This window comes from Pan paniscus, chromosome 21 (assembly GCF_029289425.2).
Source record: "Pan paniscus chromosome 21, NHGRI_mPanPan1-v2.0_pri, whole genome shotgun sequence".
In the NCBI taxonomy this organism is placed as follows: domain Eukaryota; kingdom Metazoa; phylum Chordata; class Mammalia; order Primates; family Hominidae; genus Pan; species Pan paniscus.
The window spans coordinates 14,474,281-14,489,885 of NC_073270.2; the positions used below are offsets into that span (position 1 = coordinate 14,474,281).

The window sequence follows — 15,605 nt, forward strand, 5'->3', positions numbered from 1 at the left end:
AATACCACTACACACACATCAAAATGGCTGAATTTTAAAAACAATTAACAATACCAAAAATTGGCAAGGATGCAGAGTAACTGAAAAGCTCCTACACTGCTAGTAGGAGTATAAATTGCAACAATTACTTTTGAAAACCGGCAGTATCTATTAAAACAAAATATATATGCATATGTACCTAAAGAAGTACATACGTGGCCAGGCACAGTGGCTCACGCCTATAATCTCAGCACTTTGGGAGGCTGAAGCCGGCAGATCACTTGAGGTCAGGAGTTCAAGACCAGCCTGGCCAACATGGTGAAACCCTGTTTCTACTAAAAATGCAAAAATTAGCCAGGCACTGTGGTGGGTGCCTGTAATCCCAGCTACTTGGGAGGCTGAGGCAGAAGAATCAATTGAACCCAGGAGGCAGAGGTTGCAGTGAGCCGAGATCGCACCACTGCACTCCAGGCTGGGTAACAGAATGAGACTCCATCTCAAAAAAAAAAAAAAAACAGAAGTACATATGTCTACCAAAAGACATGTAAAATAATATTCACTGAAGTTTTACTCAAAAAAGTAAAAAGCTAGAAATTTCATATGCCCATTAAGAGGAGAGTAAATACAGAAGTTATGGTATATCCATTCAATGAAATACTACTAAGTGGTAAAAAATAAAATACTACTGACACAAAACATGGATCCATCTCACAGGCATAACATTAAGCAAAAGAAAACAGACACAGAAGTGTCTGATCCCACTCATGTAAATTTTAGGAACAGGCAAATTAATCTATGGTACCCAAAGTTAGCATGAGGGAAGAGAACATAAGAAGTATGGACCAAGGAGAAGCATAAGGGGTCCTTCCAGGATTATGAAAATGTTCTACCTTTTGACATGGAAATGTTTAATGTCTTGATCTAGGTGGTGGCTTATATGGTGTCTACATCTAAAAATTCATGAAGCTGTACACATAAAATACATACTTCATGTATATTTTGCTTTAATAAATGAATCATAAAACATGAGACATATCTTTTATGTACTGATGTGGAAAAAATCTCCAAAAGACTATATTTAAATCTAAAAAGTTTATAATAATTAACACATTTATTTTTTAAGAAAACAAATACAGGCACAAAATAAAACTGTGTTTCTGTTACATAAAAATATAGATAAAAGCACTGGATTTTTACTGGTTAAACCCCATGGGGAAAGGAAATGAGAAAGAAAAGATCTTTTGGAGGATCAAAGGTAAATTTTATTTATATTACCTGAAATTTTTTACAACAAAAAATACAGTGTGTATTTCAAATTATAAAATTAATATTCTAAATCATGTCTTAAATGTCTTTAATCTCTTCAAGGGATACAGGAGAATGATCAAATTCAAACCAAAAACTACTTATAACTAAGACTGTATGTTTTAAATTCAATAAAAAAAGAACATTTGTTTTAAACACTATTCCAAGCAGAAATGGTGAAAAAGACTGTAATCATCTTTAGAAGGCATGAAATGGTCACGTGCATGATTTTCCAAAGATAGTAGGTCATAATGCCCACATACCACTCAGTGCTCCAACTGCTCCAAAATTTAAGGATTTTCCATCCATTATGCTGGCATCACACTCAATTTCACCTAACAGATTTAGATTAGATCCCATTCCTGCATTTGTAAAAGGAGAATCCTAAAAGACAAAAACAAAAATTAAAATATCATTAGTCTTAAAAAAAGTATTAATGTCAATCCTTCATGAAATTTTCTAAAAGCTAGAAGGTGAGAGAATACTTTCCAACACATAGTATGATGCCAATACCACCCTGATGTTAAAACATGACAAAGATATCATCAGCAAAGTACAGATCAATATACTTTGTAAATATTGACCAAAAAAATCATCAAAGAAATAGCAGCAAAACAAATCCAGCAAAATATAAAAGGGACTGTATATCACAAACAAGAGGAAAGTAAGATTGGTTTAATATCTGAAAATCAATGTAATACCCTGTATTAATAAAATACAGGGGAAAAAACATGATTGTATCAAAAAAAAACACAGAAAAAAGGCATCTGACAAAATCCAACACCCTTTCATGAGAAAAACAGAAAACTAGATAAGGGAACTTCTTAACTTGACAAAGGGGATCAATGAAAAGGCCAGGCCAGGCGCAGTGGCTCACACCTGTAATCCCAACACTTAGGGAGGCCGAGGTGGGAGGATCACTTGAGCCTAGCTGTTCAAGACCACTCTGGGCAACACAGTGAGACACCATCTATACAAAAAAATTTAAAACTTAGCCAGGTGTGGTGGTATGCATCTGTGGTGCCAGCTGCTCGGGAGGCTGAGGTTGGAGATCACTGAAGCCTAGGAGATTGAGGCTCCAGCAAACCATAATTACGCCAAAAAAAAAGTCCAGAGTTAACATTATAATTAATGGTGAAAGACTGGATGCCTTCCCCTAAGATCAGGAACAAGACAAGGATATCCACTCTCAGTACCTATTCACCAATATACTGTACAATCTAACCAGACAATTAGACAAAAAGGAGAAAGAAAGAAAGAAAGAAAGAAAGAAAGGAAGGAAGGAAGGAAGGAAGGAAGGAAGGAAGGAAGGAAGGAAGGAAGGAAGGAAGGAAGGAAGGAAGGAAGGAAGGAAGGAAAAGAAAAGGAAGGAAGGAAGGTAGGTAGGTCTAGATTGGAAAAGAAGAAGTAAAATTGTCTGTTTCAAGATAACATGATGCTGTATGTAGAAAATCCTAAAGAATCCACTAAAAAAAAATTAGAATTAATAAGTTTAGGAAGGTTGCAGGATATGAGATTAATGTGCAAAAATCAACTGGATTTTTATATATTAGCGATAAACAATCTAAAAATGAAATCAAGAAAATCTCACAATAACATCAAAAACAAAAAAACAGAAATACATTTTTAAAAGAAGTATAAGACTTGTATGCTAAAAACCGTAAAACACATTGAAAAAATTTTTAATTCAATACCTAAATAGGTGGAAAACATTCTATGTACGTGGACCAGAAGGCTTAATGTTGTTACAATGGCAATACTCCCCAAATCAATCTAATTCAAAATAATCCTTTATCAAATCCTAGCTACTTTTTTTGGCAGAAACTGACAGGCTGATCCTAAAATTCATATGGAAATGCAAGAGACGTAGAATAACCAAAACAATCTTGAAAAGAACAGAACTGAAGGACTCATACTTACTACAAAACTACAGTAATCAAGACAGTGTAATATAGACATATAGCTAAGGATAGATACATAAATTGATATAATAGAAATGAGAATCCAGAAATAATACACCCTTATAATCAATTCAACAAGGTTGCCACAACAATTCAATAAAGAAGGTATAGTCTTTCGTGGGGTTTTTTTTTTTTTTGAGATGGAGTCTTGCTCTGTTGCACAGGCTGGAGTGCAGTGGTGTGATCTCGGCTCACTGTAAGCTCTGCCTCCTGGGTTCACGCCATTCTCCTGCCTCAGCCTCTTGAGTAGGTGGGACTACAGCCACCCACTACCATGCCCAGCTAATTTTTTGTATTTTTAGTAGAGACAGGGTTTTCACCGTGTTAGCCAGGATGGTCTCGATCTCCTGACCTCGTGATCCACCCGCCTCGGCCTCCCAAAGTGCTGGGATTACAGGCATGAGCCACCGCGCCTGGCCAGAAGGTATAGTCTTTTCAATAAATGGTACTGGGACAATTAGATATCCACATGTAAGAAAATGAAGTTGGACCCCTATCTCACACCATGTATAAAAATTAACTCAAAGTGGACCAAAGGCCTGTATGTAAGAGCTAAAACTACCTAACTCTTCAAAGAAAACATAACAACAAATGTTCATAACCTTGGATAACAAAATAGTTTCAGATTTGACACCAAAAATACAAACAACCAAAGAAAAAACTAGGTAAATAGGACTTCATCAAAATTTAAAACTTTTATTTCAAAGGACACCATAAAGAAAATAGGGGGAAAAAAACACAAAATGGAAGAAAAAATTTCAAGCCATGTATCTAATAAGGGATTTATATCCAGAATATATATTTAAAAAAATTCTACAACTCTAAAACAAAAAGATGACACAATTTAAAAATGGGAAAAGAATATGAATTAACATTTCTCCAAATAAGATATATAAATCAACAGCAAGCACATGAAAAGATGTTCATGCCATTGTACTCCAGCCTGGGCAACAAAGTGAGACCCTGTCTCTAAAAAATAAATAGATAAAAATCAATTCTAAAAACAGAAAAATGTGGCCAGCCATGGTGGCTCACACCTGTAATCCCAGCACTTTGGGAGGCCGAGGCAGGCAGATCACTTGAGGCCAGGACTTCAAAACAAGCCTGGCCAACATGGTGAGAACCTGTCTCTACTAACAATACAAAAATCAGCCGGACATGGTGGTGGTCATCTGTAATCGCAGCTACTCAGGAGGCTGAGGCACGAGAATCGCTTGAACCCAGGAGGCAGAGGTTGTAGTGAGCCAAGATCTTGCACCACTGCACTCCAGCCTGGGTGACAGGGCGAGACTCTGTCTCAAAAAAAGAAAAAGAAAAATGTTCAACATCTTTTGTCATCAGGAAAAGGCAAATCAAAACCCACAACAAAATACTACTTCAAACCCACATGGATGGCTATAATCATACAGATAACAACACATGTTGGGAAGGATGTACGGACATGCAAGTAAGCAGAATAATATGGCCCACAACCAGAATAAATATCAAATGATAACAAACGCAGAAATGACAACAATGACCAAATTAGCAAACAATTTTAATGTTAGCTAACAATGTTAAACTTGATCATATAAACATACTCTATATGTTCAGGTAGGTATATGAAAGCATTAGCAAAAGAAGGAAAGAAAAAACAACTGTAAAAATTTTTGACCAGGCACAGCAGCTCACACCTGTAATCCCAGCACTTTGGGAGGCCAAGGCGGGAGGATTACAAGGTCAGGCATTCGAGACCAGCCTGGCCAACATGGTGAAACCCCATCTCTACTAAAAATACAAAAATTAGCTGGGCATGGTGGTGCTCACCTGTAATCCCAGCTACTCAGGAAGCTGAGGCAGGAGAATCACTTGAACCCGGGAGGTGGAGGCTGCAGTGAGCTGAGATCATGCCACTGCACTCCATCCTGGGTGACAGAGCGACACACTGTCTCAAAAAAAATAAATAAATAAAAATAAAAATTTTTAGAGATGAAGTAGACAATAATTTAAGGTAAAAGCACTTTGAAAATGGTTAACAGTAAATTTGGCACTGCAGAAGAAAATAGCAATAAACGTAATAATATAGCAATAGAAATTATCCAAATAAATGACAAAGTGAAAAAAATACTAAGAAAAGGAAAAAGAAGAAAAAGAAAAGGAGGAGGAAAAGAAAGAAAAAAACAGTACTGGAGAAGAATGGGAAATATCAAATGATCCAACATGCACGTAACTGGAGTCCCAAATAAAAGTAGACAAATGGATGAACAATAAAAATATTAGCCAAAAATTATCCAAACTTAATAAACACTATGAACATACAAATCCAAGAAGCTCAACAATCCCCAAATAAAAGAAATATGAATAAAAATACAACAGAGTACATCATAATCAAAATGCTGAAAACCAGCAATAAAATCTTAAGAGCAACAAGAGCAAAAAGACACATGTGAAAATGAACAAAAATATTAAAGCAGATTTCTGGTCAGAAACAATGCAAGACAGAAGACAATGGAGTAATCTCTTTAAAGAACTAAGAGATGAAACAAACTAAAAACTGAGAAAACTACAAAATGTCTTCATTAAGTAAAGGCAAAATAAAGACTTCTTCAGACACATAAAAATTGGGATAATTTTTCACCAGCAAACCTACACTATAAGTAATGTTAAAGGATATTCTACAGGCCAAACAAAAAAGACACCACATGTAAATCTGGGATATGCAAAAGAATGCAAGTGATTAATACTCTAAATAAGTGGGAAGATATAAAGAACTTTTATCTCATTTTCAAAGTGTTTCAAATGATAATTGTTTAAAGCAAAAATACTAACAATGTATCATGGGGTTTATAACATACACAGGTGCAAACTATAGGGCACAAGTAGCACAAAGATTGTGAGGAATGAATGGAAGTGTAATGTTACAAGCTTCTGACATTATACATGAAGGCCTATAATATTAATATAATTTGAAAGTAGACTATGATAATCCAAAAGTGTATTTTGCAAATGGTAGGGCAACTACTAAAAAAATAAAAGAAGTATAGCTAATAGGACAAAAGTGGAGAAAAAAATGGTTCATTTTTTTTAAATCCTCAAAAGATAGCATAAGAAGAAGAAATAAGAACAAAGTAGAGATGAAAGGAATAGAAAATAACGAGATGATTGCTTTATATGCAGCCATATCAACAATTACATTAAATTTAGCTGGGCACAGTGGCGCACACCTGTAATCCCAGCACTTTGGGAGGCCAAGGCAGGCGGATCACAAGGTCAGGAGTTCAAGACCAGCCTGGCCAACATGGTGAAATCCTGTCTCTATTAAAAATAAAAAAATTAGCTGGGCATGGTGGCGGGCACCTGTAATCCCAGCTAATCGGGAGGCTGAGGCAGGAGAATCACTTGAAACCAGAAGGCAGAGGTTACAGTGAGCCGAGATAGCACCACTGTACTCCAGCTTGGTCAATGAAAGCGAAACTCTGTCTCAAAAAAAAAAAAAAAATTATATTCAAATTGTCTAAGCACTTGAATTAGAGGCTCACTGACAGAAAACTTTACAAGAAACTGTACTTAATTATAAGAGCATAGACAGCTAAAAGTAAAAGCATATTAGGAGATATTACCAAAAATATATCAAAACATCCCTTCTCTCATTGCTCATATTAGTGATGTCTGACTCTTCTTTCACATTCCTAATCAGTCTGGCTTGATGTTGATAAATTTTATTAATCTTTTAAAGAACTAACTTAACTATTGGTTTGGTTGACTTTCTGTTTTCTATTTCATTGATTTCTACTTTTTTCCTTTTGTATAATTTTTTTTCTTTTTGTATACTTTGGATATGACATGCTTCTCTTTTTCTAGTTTCTTAAAATGATAGGTTAAATAACTGATTTGAGATCTTCCTTCTTTTCTAATAAGCAATGAATGCTACAAATTTCTTCAGAATGAGGAACATCATCCCTCTTGAATATACATGCAAAAATCCTTAACAAAATATTAACAAATCTAATCCAGCAATATATAAAAAGAACAATACATTATAGCCAAGTGAAATACATCCCAGTAATACAAGACTAGTCCAACATTAGAAAATCAATTAACAGACCAGGAAAAATCACAAGATCATATCAATACTTGCTGCAAAAACATCCTAAAAATAATTCAGTATCCATTCATGATGTTAAAAACTCTCAGAAATCCAGGAATAGAGGAGAATTTCCTTAACTTAATTAACTTAAAAATGATAATACATCATAACCAAGTAGCGTTTATTCCAGAAATGCAAGGCTGATTAAACAGTTAAAAAAAAATCGCCTTCCATTCCATGATGGCCAAATAGGAACAGCTCCGGTCTGCAGCTCCCAACGTGACCAATGCAGAAGACAAGTGATTTCTGCATTTCCAATTGAGGTACCTGGTTCATCTCACTGGGACTGGTTGGACAGTGGGTGGAGGCCACGGAGGGTGAGCCGAAGCTGGGTGGGGCGTCGCCTCACCCAGGAAGCACAAGGGGTCGGAGGATTTCCCTTTGACAGTCTGCCATGACAGACTGTACCTGGAAAAACAGGACACTCCTGACCAAATACTGTGCTTTTCCCATGGTCTTAGCAGCCGGCAGACCAGGAGATTCTCTCCCATGCCTGGCTCGGCAGGTCCCACACCCATGGAGCCTTGCTCACTACTAGCGCAGCAGTCTGAGATCAACCTGCGAGGCTGCAGCCTGGTGCGGGGAGGGGCGTCCACCATTGCTGAGGCTTGAATAGGTAAAAGAAGTGGCTGGGAAGCTTGAACTGGGTGGAGCCCACCGCAACTCAGCAAGGCCTACTGCCTCTACAAACTCCACCTCTGTGGGGAGGGCATAGCTGAACAAAAGGCAGCAGAAACTTCTGCAGACTTAAACGTCCCTGTGTGATAGCTCTGAAGAGAGCAGTGGTTCTCCCAGCATTGCATTTCAGCTCTGAGAACGGACAGACTGCCTCCTCAAGTGGGTCTCTGAGCCCCGTGTAGCCTAACTGGGAGACACCTCCCAGTAGGGGCTGACAGACACCTCATACAGGTGGGTGCCCCTCTGAGATGTAGCTTCCAGAGAAAGGATCAGGTAGCAATATTTGCCATTCTGCAATATTTGCTGTTCTGCAGCCTCTGCTGGTGATACCCAGGCAAACAGGGTCTGGAGTGGACCTCTAGCAAATTCCAACGGACCTGCAGCTGAGGGACATGACTGTTAGAAGGAAAACTAACAAACAGAAAGAAACAGCATCAACATCAACAAAAAGGACATCCACACCAAAAACCCCATCTGTAGGTCACCAACATCAAAGACAAAAGGTAGATAAAACCACAAAGATGAGGAGAAACCAGAGCAGAAAAACTGAATATTCTAAAAACCAGAGCACCTCTTCTCCAAAGGATCACAGCTCTTCGCCAGCAATGGAACAAAGCTGGATGGAGAATGACTTTGAGGAGATGACAGAAGTAGGCTTCAGAAGGTCGGTAATAACAAACTTCTCCGAGCTAAAGGAGCATGTTCTAACACGTCGCAAAAAGCGAAAAACCTTGAAAAAAGGTTAGACAAATGGCTAACTAGAATAAACAGTGTAGAAAAGACCTTAAATGACCTGATGGAGCTGAAAACCATGGCATGAGAACTTTGTGACACACGCACAATCTTCAATAGCTGATTCGATCAAGTGGAAAAAAGGATATCAGTGATTGAAGATTAAATTAATGAAATAAAGTGAGAAGACAAGAATAGAGAAAAAAGAGTAAAAAGAAACAAACAAAGCCTTCAAGAAATATGGGACTATGTGAAAAGACCAAATCTACGTCTGATTGGTATACCTCAAAGTGACAGGGAGAATGGAACCAACTTGGAAAACACTCTTCAGGATATCATCCAGGAGAACTTCCCCAACCTAGCAAGGCAGGCCAACATTCAAATCCAGGAAATACAGAGAACACCACAAAAAGATACTCCTCGAGAAGAGCAACTCCAAGACACATAATTGTCAGATTCACCAAGGTTGAAATGAAGGAAAAAATGTTAAGGGCAGCCAGAAAGAAATGTCGGGTTACCCACAAAGGGAAGCCCATCAGACTAACAGCTGATTTCTTGGTGGAAACCCTACAAGCCAGAAGAGAGTGGGGGCCAATATTCAACATTCTTAAAGAAAAGAATTTTCAACTCAGAATTTCATATCCAGCCAAACTAAGCTTCCTAAGTGAAGGAGAAATAAAATCCTTTACAGACAAGCAAATGCTGAGAGATTTTGTCACCACCAGGCCTGCCTTACAAGAACTCCTGAAGGAAGCACTAAACATGGAAAGGAACAACCAGTACCAGGCACTGCAAAAACATGCCAAATTGTAAAGACCATCAATGCTATGAAGAAACTGTATCAATTAACGGCAAAATAACCAGCTAACATCATAATGACAGGATCAAATTCACACATCACAATATTAACCTTAAATGTAAATGGGCTAAATGCCCCAACTAAAAGACACAGACTGGCAAATTGTATAAAGAGTCAAAACCCATCAGTGTGCTGTATTCAGGAAACCCATCTCACGTGCAGAGACACACATAGGCTCAAAATAAAGGGGTGGAGGAAGATCTAACAAGCAAATGGAAAGCAAAAAAAAAGCAGGGGTTGCAATCCTAGTCTCTGATAAAACAGACTGTAAACCAACAAAGATCAAAACAGACAAAGAAGGCCATTACATAATGGTAAAGGGATCAATTCAACAAAAAGAGCTAACTATCCTAAATATATATGCACCAAATACAGGAGCACCCAGATTCATAAAGGAAGTTCTGAGAGACCTAAAAAGAGATTTAGACTCCCACACAATAATAATGGGAGACTTTAACATCCCACTGTCAATATTAGACAGATCAACGAGACAGAAGGTTAACAAGGATATCCAGGGCTTGAACTCAGCTCTGCACCAAGCAGACCTAATAGACACCTACAGAAGTCTCCACCCCAAATCAACAGAATATACATTCTTCCCAGCACCACACTGCACTTATTCTAAAACTGACCACATAATTGGAAGTAAAGCACTCCTCAGCAAATGTAAAAGAACAGAAATCACAACGAACTGTCTCTCAGACCACAGTGCAATCAAATTAGAACTCAGGATTAAGAAACTCACTCAAAACTGCACAACTGCCAGGTGCGGTCGCTCACGCCTGTAATCCCAGCACTTTGGGAGGCCGAGGAGGGCGGATCACCTGAGGTGGGGAGTTCGAGACCAGCCTGACCAACATGGAGAAACCCCATCTCTACTAAAAATACAAAAAAACTAGCCAGGCATGGTGGCGCATGCCTGTAATCCCACATACTCGGGGGGCTGAGGCAGGAGAATCGCTTGAACCCAGGAGGCGGAGGTTGCAGTGAGCCAAGATCACACCATTGCACTCCAGCCTGGGCAACAAGAGTGAAACTCGTAAAAAAAAAAAAAAAAAAAAAAAAAAAAAAGCACAATTACATGGAAATTGAACAACCTGCTCCTGAATGACGACTGGGTAAATAACAAAATGAAGGCAGAAATAAAGATGTTCTTTGAAACCAATGAGAACAAAGACACAACATACCAGAATCTCTGGGACACATGTAAAGCAGTGTGTAGACGGAAATTTATAGCACTAAATGCCCACAAGAGAAAACAGGAAAGATCTAAAATCAACACCGTAATATCACAATTAAAAGAACTAGAGAAGCAAGAGCAAACAAATTCAAAAGCTAGCAGAAGGCAAATAAATAACTAAGTTTAGAGCAGAATTGAAGGAGACAGAGGCACAAAAAACCCTTCACAAAATCAATGAATCCAGGAGCTGGTTTTTTGAAAAGATCAACAAAATAGATAGACTGCTAGCAACACTAATAAAGAAGAAAAGAGAGAAGAATCAAATAGATGCAATAAAAAATGATAAAGGGGATATCACCACCAATCCCACAGAAATACAAACTACCATCAGAGAATACTATAAACAACTCTATGCAAATAAATTAGAAAATCTAGAAGAAATGGATAAATTCCTGGACACACACACCCTCCCAAGACTAAACCAGGAAGAAGTTGAATCTCTGAATAGACCAATAACAGGCTCTGAAATTGAGGCAATAATTAATAGCCTACCAACAAAAAAAGTCCAGGACAGACGGATTCACAGCCGAGTTCTACCAGAGGTAAAAAGGGGAGCTGGTATCATTCCTTCTGAAACTATTCCAATCAATAGAAAAAGAGAGACTCCTCCCTAACTCATTTTATGAGGCCAGCATCATCCTTATACCAAAGCCTGGCAGAGACACAACAGAAGAAGAGGATTTTAGACCAATATCCTTGTTGAACATCGATGCAAAAATCCTCAACAAAATACTGGCAAATCGAATCCAGCAGCACATCAAAAAGCTTATCCATCACAATCAAGTTGGCTTCATCCCTGGGATGCAAGGCTGGTTCAATATACGCAAATCCATAAACATAATTCATCACATAAATAGAACCAACAACAAAAACCACATGATTATCTCAACAGATGCAGAAAAGGCCTTCGACAAAATTCAACAGCCTTCATGCTAAAAACTCTCAATAAACTAGGTACTGATGGAACGTATCTCAAAATAATAAGAGTTATCTATGACAAACCCACAGCCAATATCATACTGGATGGGCAATAGCTGGAAGCATTCCCTTTGAAAACTGGCACAAGACAAGGATGCCCTCTCTCAGCACTCCTATTCAACATAGTGTTGGAAGTTCTGGCCAGAGCAATCAGGCAGGAGAAAGAAATAAAGGGTATTCAATTAGGAAAAGAGGAAGTCAAATTGTCCCTGTTTGCAGATGACATGATTGTATATTTAGAAAACCCCATCATCTCAGCCCAAAATCTCCTTACGCTGATAAGCAACTTCAGCAAAGTCTCAGGATACAAAATCAATGTGCAAAAATCACAAGCATTCCTATACACCAATAACAGACAGAGAGCCAAATCATGAGTGAACTCCCATTCACGGTTGCTACAAAGAGAATAAAATACCTAGGAATCCAACTTACAAAGGATGTGAAGGACCTCTTCAAGGAGAACTACAAACCACTGCTCAACAAAATAAAAGAGGACACAAACAAATGGAAGAACAGTCCATGCTCATGGGTAGGAAGAATCAATTTCATGAAAATGGCCATAGTGCCCAAGGTAATTTATAGATTCAATGCCATCCCCATCAAGCTACCAATGACTTTCTTTACAGAATTGGAAAAACTACTTTAAAGTTCATATGGAACCAAAAAAAGAGCCTGCATTGCCAAGACAATCCTAAGCAAAAAGAACAAAGCTGGAGGCATCATGCTACCTGACTTCAAACTATACTACAAGGCTACAGTAACCAAAACAGCATAGTACTGGTACCAAAACAGATATATAGATCAATGGAACAGAACAGAGGCCTCAGAAATAACACTACACATCTACAACCATCTGATCCTTGACAAAACTGACAAAAACAAGAAATGGGGAAACGATTCCCTATTTAATAAATGGTGCTGGGAAAACTGGCTAGCCTTATGTAGAAAGCTGAAACTGGATCCCTTCCTTACACCTTATACAAAAATTAATTCAAGATGGATTAAAGACTTAAATGTTAGACCTAAAACCATAAAAACCCTAGAAGAAAACCTAGACAATACCATTCAGGACACAGGCATGGGCAAAGACTTCATAACTAAAACACCAAAAGCAATGGCAACAAAAGCCAAAATAGACAAATGGGATCTAATTAAACTAAAGAGCTTCTGCACAGCAAAAAGAAACTACCATCAGAGTGAACAGGCAACCTACAGAATGGGAGAAAATTTTTGCAATCTACTCATCTGACAAAGGGCTAATATCCAGAATCTGCAAAGAACTTAAACAAATTTACAAGAAAAAAACCCCATCAAAAAGTAGGCAAAGGATATGAACAGACACTTCTCAATAGAAGACATTTATGCAGCCAACAGACACATGAAAATATGCTCATCATCACTGCTCATCAGAGAAATGAAAATCAAAACCACAATGAGATATCATCTCACACCAATTAGAACTGCGATCATTACAAAGTCAGGAAACAACAGATGCTGGAGAGGATGTGGAGAAATAAGAACGCTTTTACACTGTTGGTGGGAGTGTAAATTAGTTCAACCATTGTGGAAGACAATGTGGCAATTCCTCAAGGATCTAGAACTAGAAAGACCATTTGACCCAGCAATCCCATTACTGGGTATATGCCCAAAAGATTATAAATAATGCTACTATAAAGACACATGCACACATACGTTTATTTCAGCACTATTCACAATAGCAAAGACTTGGAACCAACCTAAACATCCATCAATGATAGACTGGATTAAGAAATGTGGCACATATACACCATGGAATTCTATGCAGCCATAAAAAAGGATGAGTTCATGTCCTTTGCAGGGACATGGAAGAAGCTGGAAACCATCATTCTCAGCAAACTATCACAAGGACAGAAAACCAAACACCGCATGTTCTCACTCATAGATGGGAACTGAATAATGAAAACACTTGGACACAGGGCGGAGAACATCACACACCAGGGCCTGTCAGGCGATGGGGGGCTGGGGGAGGGATAGCATTAGGAGAAATACCTAATGTAAATGACGAGTTGATGGGTGCAGCAAACCAACATGGCACATGTATAGCTATGTAACAAACCTGCACGTTGTGTACATCTACCCTAGAACTTAAAGTATAATTTAAAAAAAAAATCAATGTAATTCACCATATTAAGAGAAAAAGGAAAAAACCATATGATCATCTCAGTAGATACAGATAAAGAGGCTAACTAAATCCAACATCCATTCGTGATTTAAAAAAAAAAAGATCCTGGAAAACAAGGAACAGAAGGGAACTTTCTCAACCTTCTCAACCACATAAAAACTTATTTATGAAAAACAAATAGTTATTCCTACATTTGTCTATATTTTAAAAACAAGCTAAGTGAACCACTGAGTTAGTAAGCTCATAGGATACAAGATCAATATATAAACAAAAACTTTTTCTATATAGTAGTAATAAACTATTGGAAATTAAATGTTTTTAATATCAATTATCATAGCATCAAAACATGAAATACTTGGGAATAAACATAATACATACAAGATTTGTACACTGGAAACCACAAAATCATCTTGAGAGATATTTTTTAAATCCAATAAATGGAAAGAAATACTATGTTCATGAACTGGAAAATTCAGTATTATTAAATTGATCAACAGGTTCAACACAATCCCAATATAAATTCCGGCAGTCTTTCTCTTCTTGTAAAGATTGACAAGTTGGTTTTAAAATACTTATGTAAATGCAAAGGAACTAGAATAGCAAAGAAATCTTGAAAAGAAATTTAGGGACTCACATTGCCTGATTTCAAGATTTCAAGAGTGTGGTATTGACATAAATTTACATATATAGATGAAAGAGATGGAATAGAGTTCAGAAATAGACACACAGAGAAATGGTCAATTTTTGCCAAAGGTGGCAAGGCAATTCAATGGAGAAAGAATAACATTTTCAAGAAACTGTACTAGAAAAATATACAAAGGAAATAAAAGATATTTACCTCACACTAGAATTCAGGAAAAATTGTTTTTGAAAAGGACCATACACCTACATGTAGGGGTTAAAACTATAAACACTGTAAAAGAAAAAACAGGATAAAGTATTGTGACCTTACATTAGGCAAGTATTTCTTACACAGAAAAACATATATTATACAAGAAAAAATAATTGAATTTTATCAATTACTTTACTGTTCAAAAGCAATTAAAAAAAGCAAGCCATTATACATATACATATGTGTATGTATATGCACACATACATACATACATAGGTTAGTACAAAAACATGTATTTCCTTGCTCTGTCAGCTGAGAGGCCCTATAAACAATGATACTCCAACGAGCACATCTAGGAACCAAGCTTTGGATTCAAATACTATTCTCCAATAAGGTAACCAGTATTCCTTGGAGAAATGGCTGATTCTAGGACTGAGGCAAGAAATGTACAAGGTAAGCCTGGCCGGGTGTGGTGGCTCATGCCTGTAATCCCAACCCTCTGGGAGGCCCAGACAGGAGAATCACTTGAGCTCAGGAGTTCGAGACCAGCCTGGGCAACACAGCGAAACTCCATCTCTAAAAAATAAAATACAAAAATTAGCCAGGTGTGATGGCAGGCACCTGCAGTCCCAGCTATTGAGCAGCTGAAGTGGGAGGATGGCTTGAGCCTGGGAGGCTGAGGTTGCAGTGAGCTGTGATCATGCCACTGCACTCCACCAGCCTGGGCAACACAGTGAGACAGCAACTGTCTCAA

The 15,605-nt window shown here is 37.8% G+C and overlaps 1 protein-coding gene across 8 annotated transcripts in view; it reads right to left on the reverse strand.

The window, feature by feature from the left end:
• The window catches only part of TASP1 (taspase 1), a 249,730-nt gene that overhangs the window by 196,309 nt on the left and 37,816 nt on the right, over positions 1-15,605 (reverse strand). For 6 of the 8 annotated variants that reach the window (XR_004668309.3, XR_004668308.3, XM_055105085.2 and 3 more), the window contains one exon: positions 1,548-1,668. The exons of 1 other annotated variant lie outside the window; for it this stretch is intronic. Coding sequence is in view for 5 of the 7 variants with exons in the window: in XM_055105085.2 (XP_054961060.1) it covers positions 1,548-1,668 (121 nt within the window). In the remaining 2 variants the exon portion in view is untranslated. Of the gene's footprint in view, positions 1-1,547; positions 1,669-14,857; positions 14,933-15,605 lie in introns of all 8 variants that reach the window. One more of the 8 variants, XM_055105086.2, reaches the window with a different exon arrangement.